Source organism: Carica papaya, chromosome 9 (genome assembly GCF_054855325.1).
Source record: "Carica papaya isolate Zhongbai chromosome 9, ASM5485532v1, whole genome shotgun sequence".
NCBI classification, from domain to species: Eukaryota; Viridiplantae; Streptophyta; class Magnoliopsida; order Brassicales; family Caricaceae; genus Carica; species Carica papaya.
This window is the reverse complement of record NC_142317.1, coordinates 10749278-10771470: the sequence shown is the minus strand read 5'-3', so window position 1 is coordinate 10771470 and position 22193 is coordinate 10749278. Positions and strand designations below refer to the sequence as shown.

The 22193-nt window shown below is 35.3% G+C and overlaps 1 protein-coding gene across 4 annotated transcripts in view; it reads right to left on the bottom strand.

The window, feature by feature from the left end:
• The window catches only part of GSL8 (glucan synthase-like 8), a 94119-nt gene extending 75687 nt beyond the window's left edge, over window positions 1-18432 (bottom strand). For 3 of the 4 annotated variants that reach the window (XM_088211462.1, XM_088211465.1, XM_088211464.1), the window contains exons 1-9: window positions 17827-18432; window positions 17581-17678; window positions 16618-16781; window positions 13592-13703; window positions 13022-13132; window positions 12774-12899; window positions 12596-12685; window positions 12258-12355; window positions 12051-12168 (exon numbers count right to left, since the gene is read on the bottom strand). In XM_088211462.1, coding sequence (XP_088067588.1) covers window positions 12051-12168; window positions 12258-12355; window positions 12596-12685; window positions 12774-12899; window positions 13022-13132; window positions 13592-13703; window positions 16618-16781; window positions 17581-17678; window positions 17827-18031 — 1122 coding nt within the window. In that variant the 5' untranslated portion in view covers window positions 18032-18432. The remainder of the gene's footprint in view (window positions 1-12050; window positions 12169-12257; window positions 12356-12595; window positions 12686-12773; window positions 12900-13021; window positions 13133-13591; window positions 13704-16617; window positions 16782-17580; window positions 17679-17826) is intronic. The other variant, XM_088211463.1, reaches the window with a different exon arrangement.
• Window positions 18433-22193: the final 3761 nt, after the last annotated feature.

Sequence of the window (22193 nt, the reverse complement as noted above, 5' to 3'; positions counted from 1 at the left end):
CTCCTGGACTCTTTTAGGATCCAAGAAACGACCCAAAACGCTCTTGGGTCTTGTCTACCCTACCTGATTCATAGGAAATCTCTTCGTCTAGAGCGCCACCGCATAAGATTTACTTCCATCTACTTCCATGGCTACGTGAATCGAAGTCGAGCAAAGAGGGCACTGAATCAAGGCATTCCATGGATTCAATTGAACCAAATCCACTCTACCCTCTGCATCCATCTTACCGCCACACCGTCCTTTTGGTGAAGGATTAATCACAAGTCTATTCACCAACTCGAATGCCTGATTCATGAACACCCACCATCCCTTTCCTTGTTCTCCTTTCGGAATAAAAATCCTGTTAGCCCTCTTTCCCCCACCTTCAAATAAACTGAGAAATAGCCCGCGCCTGTTGCTTCCAAATGCTATCCCCAACTCCCTGTTTCTGCTGAATATACTACGCAACCACGGGACCTGGTTACCCCAGTAGAACTCCTCCAATGACTCGAGAAACCATTTAACCTCCTCATTTTCTAGGAAAATTGTCACTCTATACCCCCTTCCATTCTCACAAATTCTCAAACCATCCGTCTGCCTACCATCACTAATTAAATCAAAAGTATTCCTCTCAATCGCTAGGAACTTCCTTCCTCCAAACGACAACATAAAAGTATAAGATGTGTATTAATGTAACGACGTCAAGGAAGTGCCACCCATGTACAAAAAATTTACAAGTCAATAAGCATATCCACAATGGAACCAAAGTCACCCAAATTACCAAAGTTATGGTCTAACACAATAGAACCAAAATAGTGAAACCATCTATTCTTGATACTGACAAAATTATCTTCCATCCCATCAAAAACCATTTGTAAAAAAAAAAATGACCCAGAAGATGGTAAGTGGGATAAGCCTGAAATGCTTATTTTTTTTACACAGTCCTTCCCAAGCCATTAACTCACTCTTAACCAATCTAGCTATTGCCCAGGAGATGTCCAAAAGATCGTAGACCAGAGTCCAAAGATTATGAGTTACAAGGCACCACAATAAAATGTGATTAAAGGATTCCGCGTTACACTTGCAAAGGAAATATCTGTTAGTCAAAGTTATACCTCTCTTCATGAGATTGTCAATAGTCAATACACATTATTTCGTTGCTTCCCAAGCAAAAAAAAATCTTCAAGGAAGGACATTAGTTTTCCAAATCATTTTAGAAGGGAAATCCATTATCTCTGATCTGTTATGACCGCCAAAATAAGTGTAGAAAGATTAACAAAGAAGTTATTTTTATTCAGGGACCAAATTAACTTATCCTCATCGTTGTTGAGCCGGATGGTGACAAAAATTGCAACAGATTTTCATATTCTTCCACTTCCAAGTCTTGCAGATTCCTATTAACCACAATATTCCAGTCACTTCCATTTTCATCATCAAAAGCCTTGTTAATAAGCATGTTCTTGTCTCGGGATATAGCAAAGATTAGTGGGTACTGCGTCTGCAATTTATCAAGCCCACTTCAGACATCTAACCAAAAACGAACCTTATTACCCTTACCAACGTCCTACTTAGAACAATCAAAGACAGATCTGTTGATTTGCATAATCCCCTTCCAAAGGCTTAAGCCATGTGTACTGCTCTCCATAAAAGACTAATTGTGACAAACATTCATGGCCCATTTGTAATTAATAACTTTTTTCTACAAATTGTTGTCTTCATTCTAAAATCTCCAGATCCATTTACCATAGAGTGCTCTATTCAACACACTTAAAGATCTCAAGCCAAGTCCACCTGCTTCAATTGGGCGTTTCACATCATCTCATTTAACGAGGTGAAATCACCTTCCATCTTCATCCCCCCCAAAGGAATCTACACTGAATCATTTCTACTTTCTTGGTCACCTTAGCTGGACCGGTAAGCACAAATAAATAATATATCGGGAGGTTAGACAGGGTGCTTTTAATGAGTGTCAATCTGCCTCCTTTTGAAAGGAATTTCCTCTTCCCGACAGTCAATCTTCTCTTAAACATATCAATTACTGAATCCCAGCTTCTTCCATCTTTGTGTTTCGCACCAAGGAGAATACCTAAATATTTAATACGTAGTTGGGTGGCTTTACAACCCATTACCCTTGCAAGAGAGGACCCCAAACAATTAGCCCCAATCTCAACAAACTCAAATTTGTTCAAATTAAATTTAAGACCCGAAACAGCCTAAAAACAAAGTAGGATACATTGCAGATTAAGAAGCATGCCTACCTCGGGTTGACAGAAAATCAATGTGTCATCGGTAAAAAGATGTGTGATTTCAAGTTGCTTTCTATCCTTTCCCACCACAATACCCCTCAAAAGCTTCAATTCTTTGGCTTGCTCAATTAATCTATTAAAAGTTTCCATGACAATAATAAACAATAGTGGAGAGAGAAGATCACCTTACCTCAAACCCTTGGATGCCATGAAAAAAGAAGATGGCCCCCCCATTGACCATAACAGCGAAACTAGTAGTAGAAATGTAAGTTCGGATCCACTTCCTCCATTTTAAACCAAAGTCAAACTTCTCTAACATTTAATCAACAAAGTCCCAACAAACATAGTCAAAAGCCTTTACCATATCCAGTTTACAAAGGATCCTGCTCCCCTTGCTTCTAACCAAGTCGTCCAGCACTTCATTTGCTATCATAATGGCATCTGTGATTTGTCTCCCTTCCATAAAAACTTGTTGGCAATCCCCAATAATTCTCTTTAACGCCTTTGATAACTTTTTAGATGGGACTTTAGAGAGAAGCATGTAAACACAACCCACCAAATTAACAGGCCTAAAATCACTGATACTTTTGACGCATTCCTTTTGGGAATCATCAATAAGAAGATGGAGTTAATTGATTTCAACAAAGGAGTCATACATATGGAAACTTTTGAAGAAATCAAGTACATCATCTCTAATCACAAACCAAAAATCCTGAAGAAATCTCATATTATATCCCCATCAGGGCCCAGGACTTTGTCCCAATTGCATTCTTTGATATAGGCCATGATCTCTTCCTCAGTAAATTCTGTTTCTAAATGTGCACTCTCCGTCTCCCAATACTATTGAAATGAAAGTTGTCAAGTCTGGGTCTTTGAGTGAATTCTTCTTTATAAAGATTTTGAAAGTGAGTTCTAGCTCCTTCCCTCGTAGCCTCATTACCATTTATACAGCCACCGTAATGAACAATTCCCCCACATAATTGCATATTCTTCTGTGGTTTGCCAAGCAATGAAAATATTTGGAATTTTTATCACTATCTTTGAGCCATTTTTCTATTCCTTTTTTTGTTTCCAAGAAATTGCTTCCATGTGTAATCTGTTGGCTAAGTCAGTTTTCAAATCGTTCCTTTTGTCTGTCCCCCAAATCCAGACCTAAGTCTCCATCCTGTTTATCAAGATCTGTCAGTTCATTCATGATATCAGTAATGCGCACCTCTTCTTTTAAACCCACCTCCTTGGTCCATTTTTTAATCTAACATTTCAACAATTTGAGCTTCGTAGCAATTCTGAAGCTAGCGGTGCCACTAACGAAAGAGTTATTCCACACACCTTTCACCAAAGATCTAAAACTGTCAACTTTATGTCATTTGTTGTCCAGGTGAAAAGGGATGTCCCCCCATCAAATGTCATCTGAAATTAAATAAATAGGACAACGATCGGAGACAGGACAGGATAGTACCTTTTGGCTTAAATTCAGGAGAGCAAGGAGTAGATCTGTAGAGATCAAGAACCTGTGAATTCTAGAAAAAGAAGGGATGTCTCTCTGGTTGCTCCAAGTCCATCTGCCTCCTGTCAAGGGTAGATCCACCAAATTCTATCTAATGGGGATTATCGGTTATTCAATAACGAGATCCTCTAAGATTTTCTCCCAAATTCTATCCTTATCTTACCAATTAAGGACAAAAAGTTAAGGTTTCTTGGTTTAATGCTTCTCCTATATATTGCTGTATTGTTTTTCATCATAAAACAATAAAATAATTCCGAGAAGTAATTCTCAAAAAAAATTTGCATGGTATCAGAGCAGGGCACTCCAGAAAATTGCCTTCTCTGAAACCTGAACCAAATTTCATGACCAAGTACAGGCATAAACACCTCTTCTTCCGAGGTTACCTCCAATCCTAGAAGAGTAACGATCGAGAATGCACATGGAAGACCAGAAGGATAATCTATCCTTCTCACTAGCCACAAACTTAATGGCCAAAACTACCTTCAATAGCCTCAATCCGTGATTATGTATATCTGCAAAAAATGAAAAGACGGGCACCTTACAAGCGAAGTAACAATCGTAAAAAAAATCATCCCAACTTCAGGGTCTGGAAAACGGAAAATCACATGGTCATGTCATGGCTAACCGACTCTATGAACGATGAGATAGGAGAAAACTTTCTCCTGTTTCAGACAGCCAAGGAAATATGGAATGTTGTTAAAGATACTTACTCAAGTTCTGAAAATATTTCATGAGTATTTTGAAACGAAAGTGACTTGTGTCAAGCCTACCTCGCTGTTACTCAATGCCTCAATGTTCTTACCAGGTATTGGCAACAACTGAACATGTTCGAGACTCACACCTGAAAGTGTCCTAAAGACACAAACTTGTACGAGAAGATAGAGGAGAAAAAGCGGAACTTCAACTTCTTACTTGGTCTCAATGAGAACTTAGATGAAGTGAGAGGAAGAGCAATGGGAACCAAGCCTCTTCCCAATCTTGGAGAAACATTCATCAAAGTGCGTCGAGAAGAGAGCAAGAAAAAGTTAATGATGGGAACTCAAGATCTCGCACCCGTAGGAAGGATCAGCCTTGATGACCTAAGGATCCCAAAGAAAACATATGAAAATCGAAAGAAGGGAAATTGTCTTTGGTGTGATCACTGCAAAAAACCAAGACACTCGAAAACTGCTAGAAAATTCAAGGTAAACCCATTGATTGGAAGCATACACACGCGACAAAGACAACCAGACCTATCCTACTTCTGTGGAAGAAAAAAAAAACCTGAACAAAGTCACTTCAGTAAAGAGCAGCTATAGGCACTCCAAAAACTCCTCAGAGAAAACACCCTCCATCAGTCTCCTGCTCTCTCTCTCGGGATTGGATTGATAGCCAGAAAGGTAACAATTCAACTACCTTATTTGCTAACACAAAACATTCTCATACTTGGATTATAGACTCCAGTGCTTAAGATCACATGACTAAAATTGTCAAACTATTCTATAAATATAATCCCCCTAACAAGGAAAACTACAATGTTAGAATTGCTTATGGTTCCCTCTCCAAGGTTGAAGGCTCGGGAACAGTTAAAATTGCCAAGGATTTGACTCTAAACTTGGTTTTATATGCTCCTAATTTGGATAACAATCTTCTATCCATTAGTAAGTTGACCAATGACCACAACTGTGAAGCAAAATTCTTTCCTTTCGTGTGTGAATTTCAAGAATTGGAATCGAGAAAGAAAAATGGCTATGCTGAAATGTGTTTTGGACTCTACCTCTTCAAAGAAGATCCTTCTCTCATAAACCAAACCCAAAATACTAGTATGTCCTGTAAAGCTAGTTAGACTTATCTTCCAATAAGGATAGTAAGGTTATGTTGGAACTACATACTAGGTCATCTGAATTCTACATACCTAGAAAAACTATATCCATACTTACTCATCAATAAAAATTCAAAGTTTTTCAATTGTAAAATATGCCAACTCTCCAAACACACACGTACCAATTATCCTAATCTCCAATACAAACCTTCTCACTCCTTTGCCTTAATTCATAGTCATTTGTGGGGTCCCTCAAGAGTAAAAAAATAACATGTGCAAGAAAGTTTGTCATTATTGACGATCATACTAGGTTAACTTTGGCTAGTTCTTATAAAAGAAAACCTGAGGTTGGCCAAATCTTCCAAAACTTCAATACTATAATATAAATTCAATTCCAAACCAAGATTTAAGCCCTCAAAACTAATAATACCAAATAATAACAGCAACAAAACCGAGTTGCTAAAAGAAAAGCACCTCTTAGAAGTAGTCCAATTTCTCATTTTCACCTCTTTTGTTCCGAAACATTTTCAGGGAGAGGCCGTTCTTGCAATCAAAGATCTCATCAATAGAATGTCTTCAAGAACTTTACAATTCCAAACACATCTCAGCATATTTCTAGATTACTCTCTAAACCAAAAGGCTACAACTATTATTCTCCAACCACCAGAAAATTCTACGCTTCAATATAAATGACATTCTTTGAAAATCAGACATATTACCCCAAACCTCAAATTACGGGGAAAAACATGAGGGGACATCAGCTTTGGGAGAATGACCAACATTCAAGAGACTCTACATGGTTGTCTTTATTTTAATCAAGCTCAATAAAGACTTCTAATCACCTCCATGCCAACCACAACCCGAAAGCATTGGTCTACAAAAACTTACAGCAAACACAACCTCTTAATGATCAACCTACTCCCAACCTACCAAAGAGTAACATGCAAACAAACATACTTAAACATTCAAAGATTGCACACGTAAGAAAATTTTTTGTCTTCCCACCATACCTAGAATAGATAACTTAAACATTCTAATTTCTCTAAGAAAAAGAGTAAGAACTTGTACAAACTATCCCATCAACAAATACATTTCTTATAACCTATTTTTCCATCCAACTAAGCTTTTATATCCACCCTTGACAATGTGCAGATTCCTAATTCTATCTAGGAGACACCCAAGGATCCTGAACGGAAACAAGCAATTAGAGATGAAATTAGAGCACTTAAGAAGAATGGCACATAGGTGATTTCCACTCTTTCCCCTGGACAGAAATCTATTGGTTGTAAATGAATTTTTTACAATAAAGCAAAAGGCGGATGGAAGCACTGAGACACTAAAAGTCAAACTAGTTGCAAATGGATTAACTCAGTCATATGGAATAAATTATCAAGAAACTTTTGCTCCACTGGCCAAGCTCAATACTTTTTTTTAAAACAAAAAGTATGGTGTAATTAACTAATTCACAAGTACTAACGGGTTGCTACCCATATACAAAAATATTTACATGTCAATTAGGATATTAATAAGATCCCTAAAATCCTCTACAAAATAAAGAGGGTGACTCAACCAAAAAACTCAAGGTCTAAAATCATCTGTCTCTAACTCCAATAAAAACATCTTCCATCCCCTTAAAAGCCCTCTTTTTTCTCTCTCTACACACCACCCAGAATATAACAAGAGGAATAAAACCCACCTATTTTTTCCCACTACTAATAACCTTCCAGGCCTAAATCTCATCCCTTACCAAGCCAGCTATTACCCGATTAATCTCGAATAACTCATAAACCATAATCCATAACTTATACAAGAACATGCACCAAAATAGGATATGATTACAAGACTCCACCTATCTTTTGGATAGAAAACAATCATTCACCTTCTTTTCCCTTCTCATCTATTTATCAATAGGCAAGACACACTCAAACCCAAACCTTCCATGCAAAAAGGCAACCTTAGATAGAGCATTCACCTTCCATATTTGTTGAAACAAGAACAAGGTTATGTGGTATCATTCTTAACCGAATAATTATAATACGACTTGACCGTGGAGGACTTAGTGGCATTGACATCCCATAATGGTTAGTCATTGCTCCCATAATCATTCTTAACCAAATTCAATATTTACAACCCAACTTGAGAGGGAATGTAGAATCCTATATTAGGAAAGTGATGATGATATGGGATTTTATATAATCCTAAATTTAGTCAACTCCTATATAATGGAGATTCTCAGTTATTTAATAACCAGATCCTCCAAGATTTCCTCCCAAATTCTATCCTTATCTTGTCGAATTAATTTTTTTTTTTTTTTGAAATATTATCTTACACAAATTAATGATAGAAAGTTAGGATTTCTTGGTGTAATCCTCCTCCTATACATTGTTGTCTTATTCTTCGTTATAATATAATAGAATAGTTCTAAAAAATAATCTCAGAACATTTACAAAAGCCATTACTACAACTCCTCTTCTTAAATAGATTTCTCTTTCTATCCCAAAAAGATACAAAAAAAATCATTATAACAATTGTAGTTCAACCACAACCACTGAGAAAAAAATATTGCAGCTATTGGGAGTGTTGCATTTGCCCCTCCATTGTTAGAGGCTTTTTCCCTGAACAAAGGGGAGTATAGGGCTTTACAGAGAGATTCACTCTTTTATATGTGTTTGGTTTCATGGTTAAAACATAGTGTCAAGATCTCTAACCATAGGTCGGGGATTTCTGTTAACTCTATCAACTCAACTTTTTAGTGCTTATTCCAAAGTTGGTTGGTGCTAAAGAAATAAAAGATTTTAAACCAATTAGCTTGGTAAGAAGTATTTATAAACTGATTTCCAATATGCTTACAAAAAGATTATATAGAGTTCTTGGGGAAGTGATTGGCGAAAATCAAAATATTTTTGTTGAAGGGAGACAAATCTCAATGAGGTGATAATTGCCAATGAAGTGGTGGATGATTTGGTGGACAGAAAAAACAGGACCTTATATGCAAATTTGATATGGAGAAGACATATGATCATGTTTGTTGGAATTTTATGGAGTATATGCTTGGTAAGATGGGATTTGGGTGTGAATAGAGAAAGTGGATTAGAAAATGTATTTCTTCTACTTCCTTTGCGGTCATAGTTAATGGGGGACCATCAACTTTTTTCAAGGATCCTAGAGGTCTTCGTCAAGAGGATCCTTTATCACCATTACTTTTCCTTACCATTATGGTGGCTTTTAGTAGATTGATGGAGAGGGCGGGGAAATTGAACTTGTTGAAGGGAGTGGATATTGGGAGAGGGAAGGAAAGAGTAAGAGTTTCTCACTTATTTTCCGCAGATGATGCTTTAATCTTTTGTGACCCGAATGTTAATGTCATTTTACACTTGAGATGTATCCTACTTTGCTTTTAAATGGTATCCGGTCTTAGAATCAACTTGAGAAAGACAGAAATGATACGGATTGGGGGGATAAAAGAGATGAAGCTAGCTTGGTCATGGTATCGGGTTGCAAACTTACTACTCTACCTATAAAGTACCTTGGTCTTCCACTTGGCCAAATATAAAGATGTGAAAACTTGGGAGTCTATTATTGAAATGTTTGAAAATAGGTTGGCGGGGTGGAAGAGAAATTTCCTATCTAAAAGGGGTAAATTTACTTTGATTAAGAGTACACTTGTTAATTTACCGATATACTATCTTTCCATTTTAACAATTCCGGCCAGCATTGCAAAAAGACTTGAAAATATTCAATATAAATTCCTTTGGGGTGATGAAAAAGGTAATAGGAAATACCATTTGATTAAGTTGGAGTAGGTAAAAAAACGGGTTATGGAAGGGGGGCTCGGTTTAAAATCAATAGTGGAGTTAAATCGTGTCTTCCATGGGAAATGGTTGTGGAGGTCTGTTGGGGAGGAAGAGAAATTGTGGTGGAAGGTGATGCATGCTAGATGGGGTGATTGGGAAAGAGAGAGTGGAAGAAAGGTAAATTCAAGTCTCATGGGTTGAGCCTTTTGGAGGAAAATTCGGGATGACAGCCATTTTATTAGGGGTTGTGTGGGTTGGCTGGTCAGTATAGGTGACGGTGCTAGTTTTTGGCTTGAAGAATGGATGGGAAACTTCAGCTTAAAGGAAAGATTTAAAAGAATTTTTGATATTACTAGCACTAAGGATGCCAAAGTGGAGGAGATGTATGAGAATGTGGGGGAAGGAAGGGTGTGGAATGTGAAGGTGAAGAGAAATCTATAAGATTGGGAAATAAATGAGTATAGCATTCTGCTTTTGTGCCTTAATGAAATGAAATTGAATAATGATGGTTATAAAAGGCTTTGGAAGCTTGATGAGAAGAAAGGTTTCTCAGTGAAATCTTTGTATAGCTTTCTCACTAAGAGTGACAACAGTAGCAGCAAGTCAGCTTATAAGCAGATTTGAAAGTCTAAAGCCTCTCCTAAAAAGGTTTTTTTTCTTGGGAAGCGGTCAACGAATGTATTTTGACTATTGACATGCTAAAAAGGAAGAGGGATTTTCTGGTTAACAAATGTTATTTATGTCATGCTGATGAGAAAACATGCAACCATTTATTATTATTTTGTCCAGTGACATACAGCATATGGATCTCTGTTTTTGAGTTGTTAGGGTTAAATTGGATTATGCCTGGTAGTGTGAGAAATAAGCTATGGGCATAGGCAGGTTTTTGTAAAAAGAAAAATCATTTATTTTTTTATTTCACTCACTATTTTTTGGGTAGTGTAGAATGAAAAAAATTGGAGAGCTTTTGAGGTTATAGAGATTAACTTTACAAGAATTTGAGATAGATAGATTCACACTTCTGACTCTATTTTGTTGAGTCATGACACTAAAAATTGGGAAGACTTTAGTGTTGTCATGAGTCACTTGATTGGCATATAACTATTTTATATATGGGTGGTACTCTCTTGGTACCTTGTGCGTAATATTACTTTCTTTTTATTTCAAAAAAAAAAAATCTCTAACCATCTAGTTCAGCCTCAAATTTCATTGGACATCTGGATGGCTCATTGTAGGCCAAGTCACATGGTTTCATCCAAGGGTTTTATCATTCACAAATTTACATTGGTTTTTTCCCCCTTTTCTTTGCTCGTTTTGCTACTAGGAATGCTGGGTTGTGGCTCATTTTCAGAGAGATTATGGTTCAAAAAAAGTGTCGGGGCATAGGCATAATAGTAAATTACCATATAAGAATTACATTACTTAGGTTATACTTCTAAATTTGTTTATGTTTTGTTCTCCTATCTTTATCAGGAATAGTAATTTTAATCTCATTAAACTTTATATTTTTTATTCTAATACTATTCATGAAACAATTATTTTATATTTGACCATCTATAATTTTTTTTGAAATAAGAAGATCTATAAATACATTTACAATCTCACTTAAGATTATTATCCAATTATTCAATATAATACCTCTAGAATTTTTCAATATCTGATTGCGTCATTCAACCAAATTTTTAGCATGATATTAAAGAAACCTAGATATGATATCTAGGTTTTCCCTCATGTAAGCAAATTGATCTTAATTTGTCGTATATCAAAATCTCTAAGTAAAGGAGTTGGAGTTTGGCATGATATTTCTCAGACAAAGCAGTCCTTTCCACTTACAAGGGTAATCTTGTTTTCTCCTTCCACTATATGAAAAGGAAAAACGACAAAAACATAGAATTTGTAATATTCATATCCTCAATAGTCAAAACCTTTGCCACATCACTTCATGGAAAAGACATGTCATCATAACACGCTAGGATTCCACGAGTTCTCTTCTCACTTTCAGTCAAAAGTGTGTATTCGGGAATTTTCTTTACGAGAATACATTTAGTTTCTTTTAATTTCTTTCTTAACACAATCTTTTCTTATCAAAGAAAAATTTTAAAAAAAAATCTCATAGAGGCAAAGATATAATCAAGGGCAAGAAAAGATATAAAACAGTTCTAACAAAAAATTGCCTACAAAAAAAATTAAAAAAAAGGTAGATGATGAACCAAAGTGAAAGCATTAGGACAAAATCATAGTCATGCACAGTAAGACCAAATATTCAGATCATGACATTTTCTTACGAAACTTTGAATTCCTGAGTCATGGATTATGATGTGTAGAACCAAGAAACAAATAGCTTGCATACCCTTGGCTCAAGTGGTAGATCAAATGTAAAAGGAAATTTGTAATCTAATGTTAAGGGTATCAGTCATCGATCCTCTCCAGTTATCAAATGTTACAAGAGTAAAACCTTTGGCTTTACACGTGCCCCCATATAATCACAGCTAAAGGATGTTAGAAATTGGCCAGAGCCAAAATGACTTAATGGCAACCCCCTAATCTTTAAAATGTGGGTGAGATTCAGATAATCCAACATTATGAAGGAGCTGTATCTCCTAGGAAAAGAAAAAAGATGGAGAGAGAGAGGGACAGGATCCATCAAAAATTATAATTGAACAATGAGCATAAAGAAAAGAATGATGATGAATGGAAAAGCAAAATTAAGATTTTAATCTTACATGGTGAAATATATAGCAGATACACTCAGGAAGAAACCGGACGTTAGCAGCTTCACCCCATATTAGAAAGTACAACGAAATCAAAAAGAGCTTCCTATCCCTAGTAATTGCTTCTAAACTGCAACAAGCAAATTCAAATATAAGATTCAAAGGAGAGCGTAAAAGGTACCATGATTGTTGAAAATAAATGCAAGTTCCAGAATTTACCTATTCCATACAAGGCGTATCCGCAAGTACTTGCACCACCTAATGTAGTTATCCAGCACCTTGAGGAAAACCTCATTGATTGCTTTCTCATCTATCTTCTATCAAGTTAAATGAATCCCATCCATTCCCCCATAATAAATAGAAAGGGAAACGAAAAGGTGACAGAGATTAGTTTATCAACCAAGTGTAGATCCACATTCACAATTATCATATAAGTAAACATCTTATGCAAAACCAAAATTTCCAATTACTTTCAACTCCAATCAGAAACCATAAAAAATCAAAACCTGAGATTACTTTATGTGAAAGTAGCATGTTATACTGTCAGCAGCACTTACTGGGTCATCATGGCCAGGTATACTAAGCCGAGATTGTGCATTTGCTACTGTAAGAACAACATTCTCTCGCTGATTCCTTACGTTATCTTTCTGCAACAATGAGATAGAAGTAAGTGAAAAAAGAAAAGAAACTTAGGGTAAGAAACCATATGTAAGTTGTCAAGAAATATATGCAAACCTGAAAACCAAACACATACTCCAGAAGATCAAACATATCTGCATCCCGTTGTCCAGAAATCTCAAAGTCAGCAGGAAGTCTAGGAAAATGTTCAGTATATCTAATTGCCAATATTGCAGCCCGCACCTGATCAAGTATTCCACAACCATGTTGTGAGTCATAAATGCAATTAACCAAACAGAACAAGAGAAACATACTGCAAGCAGACACTGCAAAACTTCAATGTTATTTTTCAAGGTTTGAATTACCTCCGGAAAAACTCCAATAGCATTGGTCACTGATTGTGCTTCAAGAGGGACAATGTTATAAGGTGTAAGCTCCCCTGACAATGTCACATCAGCCTTCTTAATCCTTCGCAACTGAAGGTAGACAAAATAGACATTGCATCAAACACTCACGGATGAGAAGTCAATAGCATAGTTTTCCATCAAAAATGTGGGGAAAAAAGAACTATTCCTGTTCTTCCATTCAAAAATAAATAAATAAATAAGAAGCATGACAGACACTTTGAATGCAGCTAGCATCCACTATAAAGAAGAAAAGCTTAATAATGAATTTTCAGAAACCAACGCCCTTCACTGCCACTACTTATCATCCAAGGTCTACTTGAAGTGAACAGCGATTAAAGTTCATTTTTAGCACCCTTTAATAAAAAGTTCATTTTTTTTAGGAGAAACAGCTTTAGAGTGCCACAATTTGAATAGCGCAATTTCTAAAAAATCAAACTACGAACTGCTAATACAGATATCTAAATATATGTAGAAGCACCAAAGTTGCTCCTTAAAAGTCTTATGCAATAATAGAGACAAGACTAATACCTCCTCTTTAATAAGCCTTCCAACTCGATCAGGATCTGCATCTTTACTAAGGGCCTCCATGACCTCAACTAAGGCCCTCAAAGTAGTGAATACCTTCCTCATCTCTAAGATCCTATAACAGAACAAACATAAAATTTTCACAACAAAGGAACTATACCGAAAATATTGGCAAAACATGAATAGAGAAGCTGACATCTCTCTCATATTTTGCCCTTATCATCACATCTAATGCTGAAATTTTTAAAGAAGGGAAGGTATGATTACATAGACGAAGAATAAGACTCCTCCTAGAGTCTTATAATAGAAAACTCAAAACACTCAATAGTGACAAAAAAAACCCACTAAAAATCAAGATTACTATTATTATTTTCAGTATTAATATTTATTTTAGACTGCATTCCTATGTAGGTTAGTAATTTAATATTATTTGATTACATTCCTAATTAGTTAAGATTTTGATTCTTGATTGGTTAAGATTGTAACCATGTTTTGCTTTAATGTTCGGTGGTGAATCAGCTTTTGGCTATTGTTAGGCATCATTTGGGTGATGGCAGGATTGGTGAGAGACGAGATTTGGGCATGGAGGGCATTAAGTGATGTGGAACCCAGGACCAACACATGCAATCCAAAATCCCACATACAACATTAGTATGTAAAAACTTAAATCTCTAAATAAACTCTCCCTACTTAACCCACAAATAACTTGTGATTAAGAATTAAGGTAATTAGGATAAATGAATTGATTAGAAAGCCACAATAAATATCTTGATAAGTTCAAATTAATTCAAAAAAAGAAATTAATGAAAATACCACAAATTACCTAATAAGTAGATATCAATTCTCCATTCAACAAGAAGATTGAAGAAACCTCCTTAAGAATCAACTTAGTCAACACTAACCAAAACTAAAAGTTTAATTTTATTTATTTCAAATTTTAATGTCTTTACAACCAAAGGAGTAAGGCCTTTATATAGGTATAAGCCTTGATAATTGTACTAGAACTCAAAGGCTAAATTCTACAAAAATTTTAATTACATTCTTATCTAGGAATATAATAAAAATATTAACTTAAAGAAGAAAAAACATAATGAAAAGAGAAGTCTTCTCTCTTAAAGAAAGGTAGTGTTGCAGCCGAATTCTCCATGTTTTATTTGACTTAGATTTGGTCTTCAATATTTAATTAATTTCTGTGGTAAAAGTTGAATTGAATATGCTTTAAAAGCTTCCAAATTGAGGTAGAAACATGAGAAAATCAAGGAGAAAATTTTAGGAGAAAATCTAAGAAAATATAGGAAGAATCCAAGATTGTCTACCATGAAATAAAAAAAAGTAGAATCCGACCAAAACTAGTAATAATAGGATTCTTCCTCTCTTATCTTGATAAGGACTCTGAATTGATGGAGACTCTTAGTTTTGATGATGTAGGACTCTTGAAACCATACTTGATAGAATAAGGATTCTTGAATCCTTATAAGATTTAATTGTAGTTGAAAACCATTCATGAGAAGAGTTGTGTTTGATTGTGGAAGAATGAATAATTAAGTGTCCAAAATCTTAAGAACTCGTATTATTCATATGATTAATGTGCCATAAAGGAGATCAGTGTCCAGTTATGACTCTCCCAACAAGAGTAGACAAGTCCCTCATGTGAAATAATTGAGAGTTCATGATTGGGAGAACTTTTTTAACCATTTTCTCGTAATCATCTTTGTCATGGGATCTTAGTGTGAGTTGTCCTCCCTTTGCTCGCATCATCAAGGATAGGAAAAAGCAAGCAGACTTAATACCGGTTACAATAATGTGGGTAGTGTGGAAGGAAAGAAATAAAACAGTTTTTGAACGGGTGGATGATGTGAATGGATTTAAAATACTTAAACAACTATTCAAACATGACGGACATGGTATGAGATTCCAAGATAGGCACTTTTGGAAGGTAAAAGTGTCTCCTCATGTACCATTTTTTGCGCGAGAGGCAAACAAAGAATGTATCTTAACTATTCATAACATAAAGAAAATTGACAATGCTTGCTATTTTTGTAAGAGGGCATAGGAGAATTGTAACCATGTTTTGTTTTCGTATCCAGTGGTGTATCAACTTTAGGCAATGGCTTACGAGCTGTTAGGCATTAGTTGGGTGATGGCAGGATCAGTGAGAGATGAGATTTAGGCGTGAGGAGGCATCAGGGGTAGGAGAAAGCAAGTGGATTTAATACCTCTTACAATAATGTAGGTGGTGTGGAAGGAAAGTAACAAAAGGGTTTTGAAGGGCTGAATGATGTGAATGAATTTTAACATACTTAAGAACAGATGGTTCCACACCCTTGATTTTTTGTTATTAGGTCATTCTCCATACCCGATGGAGGATTTAAGGAACCTAGTTAACAAATTGATTGACTTGTAAATATTTTCATACATGGGTTGGCACCCCATTGGTGCTCATATTAATATCACAATTTACACTTTCATTTCAAAAAGTAAAAGTAACTTCATAAATAACATAGTTGCTGCTATGCACCATCAGAATGATTGAGGAATTTTAATATTTTGCTCAAAGGCAAACCCATTAGAGATGGGATTGATATTGTAACTTTTTGTATTTTGACTGTATCATCTTGGTGCTTCATCAATATGTCTTTTCTTCTCTCAAAACTAGTCTTTAGATGTTATATTTCTCTTTCCCTATATGAAAGTGTTCCAATACGGTCCCAATACATCATCATTTATAATTCCAAAATATCTACCCAAATTCCTTATGATTTTAAGCTGCAAAAGTTGAGTTACATGTCATGGTCCTAAAGCCCTTTATACAAAATAAGTCATTAAGACCCACCCAGAGCTTCAAACAGTGCATATCAAGAAGTTTCAAGGGAGAAAGACAACATCTCAGCAACCAATAATATTGCCTCTAATTTGCCATCAAATAAAGCGGAAAGAAAGTTGGGTCACAAATAAATAAGCAGATAACGAGTTCTTTAAAAACAAGTGTATATCAAGTAAAACTCCGATGTTAGCATCACTGCACATACTGTTCAATATTTGCAGAAAAGGCTCCAGATTCCCTTAATCTCTGCTCGTATTGTTGGATATCATCCACTTTATGGCGTTTTTTATAAGCTAGATAGAAGTCCCAAAGACGTTCAATATCACGATTGCGATCTATCGGGGCCCCATCTCTTTTAGCAAGTTTTTGCTGCAGCAAATAATCAACACCAGAAAAAAACACTTCAATAGCTTTGATTTTTGGTACATCAGTGGCATCCTCTTGAAAAGAAATTAACCTTTTAATGTAATATACAACATGTACACAAAAATTGTACATATATATATATAGAGAGATAGAGAGACCAAGAAATGATCACTATAACAACATTATTTTAAATAAATAAAGAAAAAGATAATTTGGTTGATAAAATCTGCATATTCTTATTGAAATGCTCTAAAGATAAGATGCATAACGAAAAATTAAATAAGCTACCAATTGCGCGAGTTGCTAACTAAATAAGAAAAATTGATAAACTATCACTAATTTCAAATGCCAATGACAATTATTAGAAGATGTTAGAACACTTTAAGCTTTTACAAGAATAAGACAGGTAACTAATGGCAGATGAAATATATGAAGTGCAAGTTTAGTGAGAGATCGAAACACCAAAACCATCCAGAAGAAAATAACACAATTTTGAGACTAAACAATGTTCCTGGAACTATATGATATGTTGTCACCACCAAACTCATTTTAAGGATACAATACCAATAACATGACAATATTTCCAATCTATCATCAGAGTATAAGTGTCAGTATTGTATCAATATCATGAGGCATCACTCTGGTATATCATTGAGATTGAAAATTTGATACGTCAACTGAAATATCACCAACTGTGATAGCAGCAAGGAGAATGACAATGCCACACTTTAATCAATAACCACTCAATATTCTTTGTGATCGAAAATTCGATAACCAGCCAATACTAAAAGTGAAGTAATACCTTAATTACAGACATCAAACCAGTCTTGAACTGAAGGACTCCTCTGCCATCACTATTTGGATCCAAATCTTGTGCCATGCTATACGCCTGCTCACATACTAAAATGGATTGGAGAAATAACTATCAATACCGGCATGCTCAATTTCTACCTTAAATAATTATTTTCAAATTATAAAAACTATTAGAGATGCATGAATAAAGAGCTGATTTGTAAAAGAAATAACTTATAAAAAGTAGAAAACTTACATATCCGTGCAACATTTGGATTTTCGTCTTGAATCTCATCAGCAGCCTGAAGGATGGCGTTGATATTGGCCCGACCAAGTGAGGGCGGGACCGCACCGGCAAGGCCGCTCGACACGCGCTCGTGCCCTTGACCAGCATTTCGTATCTGTTCTCTCTTCAAGGTGGCTCGCACCAGCCTCTCCCAGTTGTCGTAAACCCTCGCCATCTGATCTCAGCAATCAGCGCTCAATTTGAAAAAACGAAACCCTAGATATTTCAATCAAAAGGAAGGAAGAAAAGGCCCTGAATCGGGCCAGTGGAACTATAATGGTTCAACTCGGTAGTGGGGAGCACCACCTATGACCGATTCATAGAGGAAGTTCTTCTCAAGTTTAGAAATGAGGTTTAGAATCAAACAAAGGTGATGAGTCGCAGAAACACGGACAAAGCGGGAAGAGGGAAGAGGTGATGACAATTTATATGTCGAACTACAATTTTGGCTTCAAATACGAACCATGCGATCAGGTTCAGACATTTGGCTCCATAGTTGGACTAATTTATCTGCGTGTTAATCTTTCAAGAAAGCCGACTTTTCTTATGCGCGTTAAGTTTCTTCTGTGACAAAATGAATGCTTTTTTGCGCATGAAGTAACATTTATTGACCATCCAAATTTTAAAATCTTTAAAAGAAAATTTTGACTAAATTTTAGGCAAAATACTAAAATTCCTGTTCCACTATTGAACAAATTTTTCTTCCAACTTTTCCTTTTTTAAAATTTTTAAATGAATAAAAAATAATAATAATCTATGTTAAAACTCAAAAATTCATTTGTGTTCTAGTTGATTTACGATGATATATTCATAAACTATAATTTTCAATCTAATAAAGTATATATGAATGGTGTACTTGGTGCTAGTTCAACAATCATTTTTAGAATCACCATAAGCACTTAATATTCTCCCATCATCTTCTTCCTGTTATAAAACCAAAATATTCTTTTCCTTCTTACAACAATCTTCTTAGCATTATTTTCTTTTTGCCTTAATTGATGTCGTCATCCTCTTTTTACTGTTGCCTCCTTCTATATTTGATCTTATAAGCTTCAATAATTGTTGTTCTATGATCATTTCTTCTTTATTATATTGATAATGCACATCTTCAATTGTAACTATATAATTACTTGTCATATAATTTTATATTTTTTAAATTAAGAAAAATAAAGAGATGATATTGAGTGTGAAGGTGAAATTATTTCTGAACTAAGTCATTTATATGTATATATATATATATAGAGAGAGAGAGAGAGAGAGAGATGCTAAAGTAGTGAAAAAATTGTTCACATGAATAAGCAAGTAATGCAACTGTGTATGATGAGTCGGCTGGATTTAAAGTTCATTACACACATATATATTGGTATGTATTTATGACATTATATAAATGTACTAATTTATTTTGTTGTTCTTTTTGTATTTAAATATATATATATATTATGTATACAGTGTAAATAAGTGCAAATAATACATTTGTATGCTAACAATATTATGTTGATAGTTGATACCTCCAATTATTTTTATTACACTTTTGAACTGCATAAATTTATATGGGACCATTAAACTTGAAAATTTACACTGTAAAATGACTGAGAAAGAAATATGACAAGTATTTTGTACAAGACATGTATTAATAAGGCTAAAAAAAATTAATAAAAAAGGGGTATTGAGTGCGCGTGATAATTTTTTAAAAAATAATGACGCGACTAACATCATATTGATGTAGCTTTTATATATAATTTTTTTAATTAAAGACTAAAATATTTGGTCACGTTGGTATGAAATTAATTAGGTACCAACAATAATAGTTATGAGTTTTAAAAATATAAAAAAATAATAATAATTTAACAAAAATTTAAATACTTTCCAATAATAAAAGGAGGTTTTGGTATTATGACATTAAATTTTATTATAAAAATTATAAATTGAATTTAAAGTAAATTCGATCCGAAACCAAACAAACTAAACTTATTTAGTTAATTTGATTTCGAATCAAAAAATGAAACATAAAAATTTATCGCTCCAAACCTTTTTTTTTTCAAAGTTCAATCTCATTAAGTTTCTAACTAGTTTATTCATTTTCTCTTCCTCTTAATTCGTCCTAAAAGATTCTTATAAGTTCATTTATTTATTTTGTAAATTAACATCTCTAAAGTAATAAAGTACCCTCCTTGTAAATTTTTACTTCACTGTCGAACTTGTATAGTCATGGTATTAGGTTGACTATGCACCCCTTCTAACAACCCTTTGATTGGAATAAAATTTGAGAGAGAATGATAGAGGCTTAGATGATATGGGCTTCAAGTTTGGAATAAATCAATTTGAGGCCCACTTTAAACTCTAGGAGGCATGGGAATGCTGTTTGGACTTTTCAATTACATCAGGTTGGGCCATCCCATCTCTTTTTCTAAATTTTCCTTTTTTTTTTCTTTTGTTTGTGTAATACCTAAACTCGAAATTTGGTCCGGAATTAATTTAAAAATAAAAAATAATAATAAATATATAAAAATATAATTTTTAAATTTATAAATTTTATTTAATGTAAAATTAAGAAAAAAATAGGGAGATGATAAAATTGAAATTTTTTTTGAAAAAAATAGGTGAAAATTTTGGTTTAGTAGATATTTTTGAAAGAAAATTCGAAAACTGGGAGTCAAAACGTAATTAAAAAAATTGTGTCATGTAGGACCGTCCAGTTAATAGCCCCAACGAACTAGAGCGCGTCGTGTGGCAATGCACACTGACTCGGTGCCACGCTGTCAATCCGTGTGCCCACGATCGGACAGCCCAGATGTGTTCCAACGCTCGTGGACAGTCCAGATCATTTTCCTCATGAGGCATAATCAGACGGTTGCGATTAAACGGGATAAACAGCACAGATTCGTTTTCTCTTTAAACGCGATCATACGGTCCAAATCAAATCGCGATAAATAGTCTAGATTCATTTTTTTCTTTAAACGCGATTAGACGGTCGAGATCAAATGTGATGAACGACCTATATTTAAGAGAGATTGATATAAATATCTCACTTCACATCGAAACCAAACCTTAGCTGCCAGCCCCCCGCCGGAAAAGAAAAACTAGTCACTGGAGAAGGGAGCCGATCGCCGCCCACTGCCGTGCCAAAACCACCTCTGACTGCCAAAAAAGGTAAAAATTTTCATATTCGCTCGAAAATTGATTTTGAACACTCCATGGTAAAATCAAAGCAAAAGAAATTAGTGGATGAGTCAGAAACTGTGGGTATTATCCAATACCACCACAGGGTCATCCGGTCCATCCACAGCACAATCCAGTCCCTTTTTCATGGGACCCAATTCCTCTCATGATGGATCCAACCTACATTGAGAGGTATAAAAGACTAAACTTATCTATTTTTGTAGGGGCATTTTCCTTTGAAGAGGCTGAGCACTGGTTAGCTGAGATAGAGAAAGCTTTTACGACTCTTGGGGTGATTTTCGAACAGAGAGTCATACTTACTACCTACATGCTAGTGGAAAAGGCACGCCGCTGGTGGGAAAGACACGCCGCTGGTGGTATATAACGACCCCTTGGGTGTTAGATGGTAACTCAAGCAGCCCACCCTGCCCGTTCCAGTTATTTGGGAACAATTCTTGATGACATTCAATGCATAATACCTCCTAGAGTATCTCCGACATCTGAAGAAAATGGAGTTTGCACACTTGGTTCAGGGTGATATGACTGTATCAGAATATGCCCGAAAGTTTCTAAAATTATGCCGGTATTCCCCTGAGAGCATGATAGATGTAGGTAAAAAGGCAAGAAAGTTCGAGTGGGGCCTCCGTCCTAAGATTAGACAACAGTTGTATGTGTTCGAGCTCAGTACTTACTCAGTCGTTCTGGCTAATACACAGTTAGTGAAGAGAAACCTTCGCATTTTTCCTCCAACAGTAGGGAACCTCAAGCCCTCGATTTCACACCGCAGACCAGCACCCACTGCACCTATTCAGCAGAACAAGAGACTTAGACTAGTGACTCAAGTTCCTCCTCAGATTCCGACAACAGGACATGATAAGATTTGTCAACACTGCAATAAGGATCATAGGGACCGACCTTATTATCACCTCAACAATACTTGCCGTATATGTGGGAGTGTCCAGCATTACGCGAGAGAATGTATGAGGAATTAGAATCAGGACAGACCTCCTATGCAGGATAGAGCTTACAACCTCACTCAGCAAGATGCAAAAACCAACCCAGACATGTTACAAGGTACGTACACTATCTGTAATCATCTTGCACATATTTTAATTTATACTGGTGCCTCATATTTATTTGTTTCACATGCTTTTACACAAATTTTGAATGTACTACTT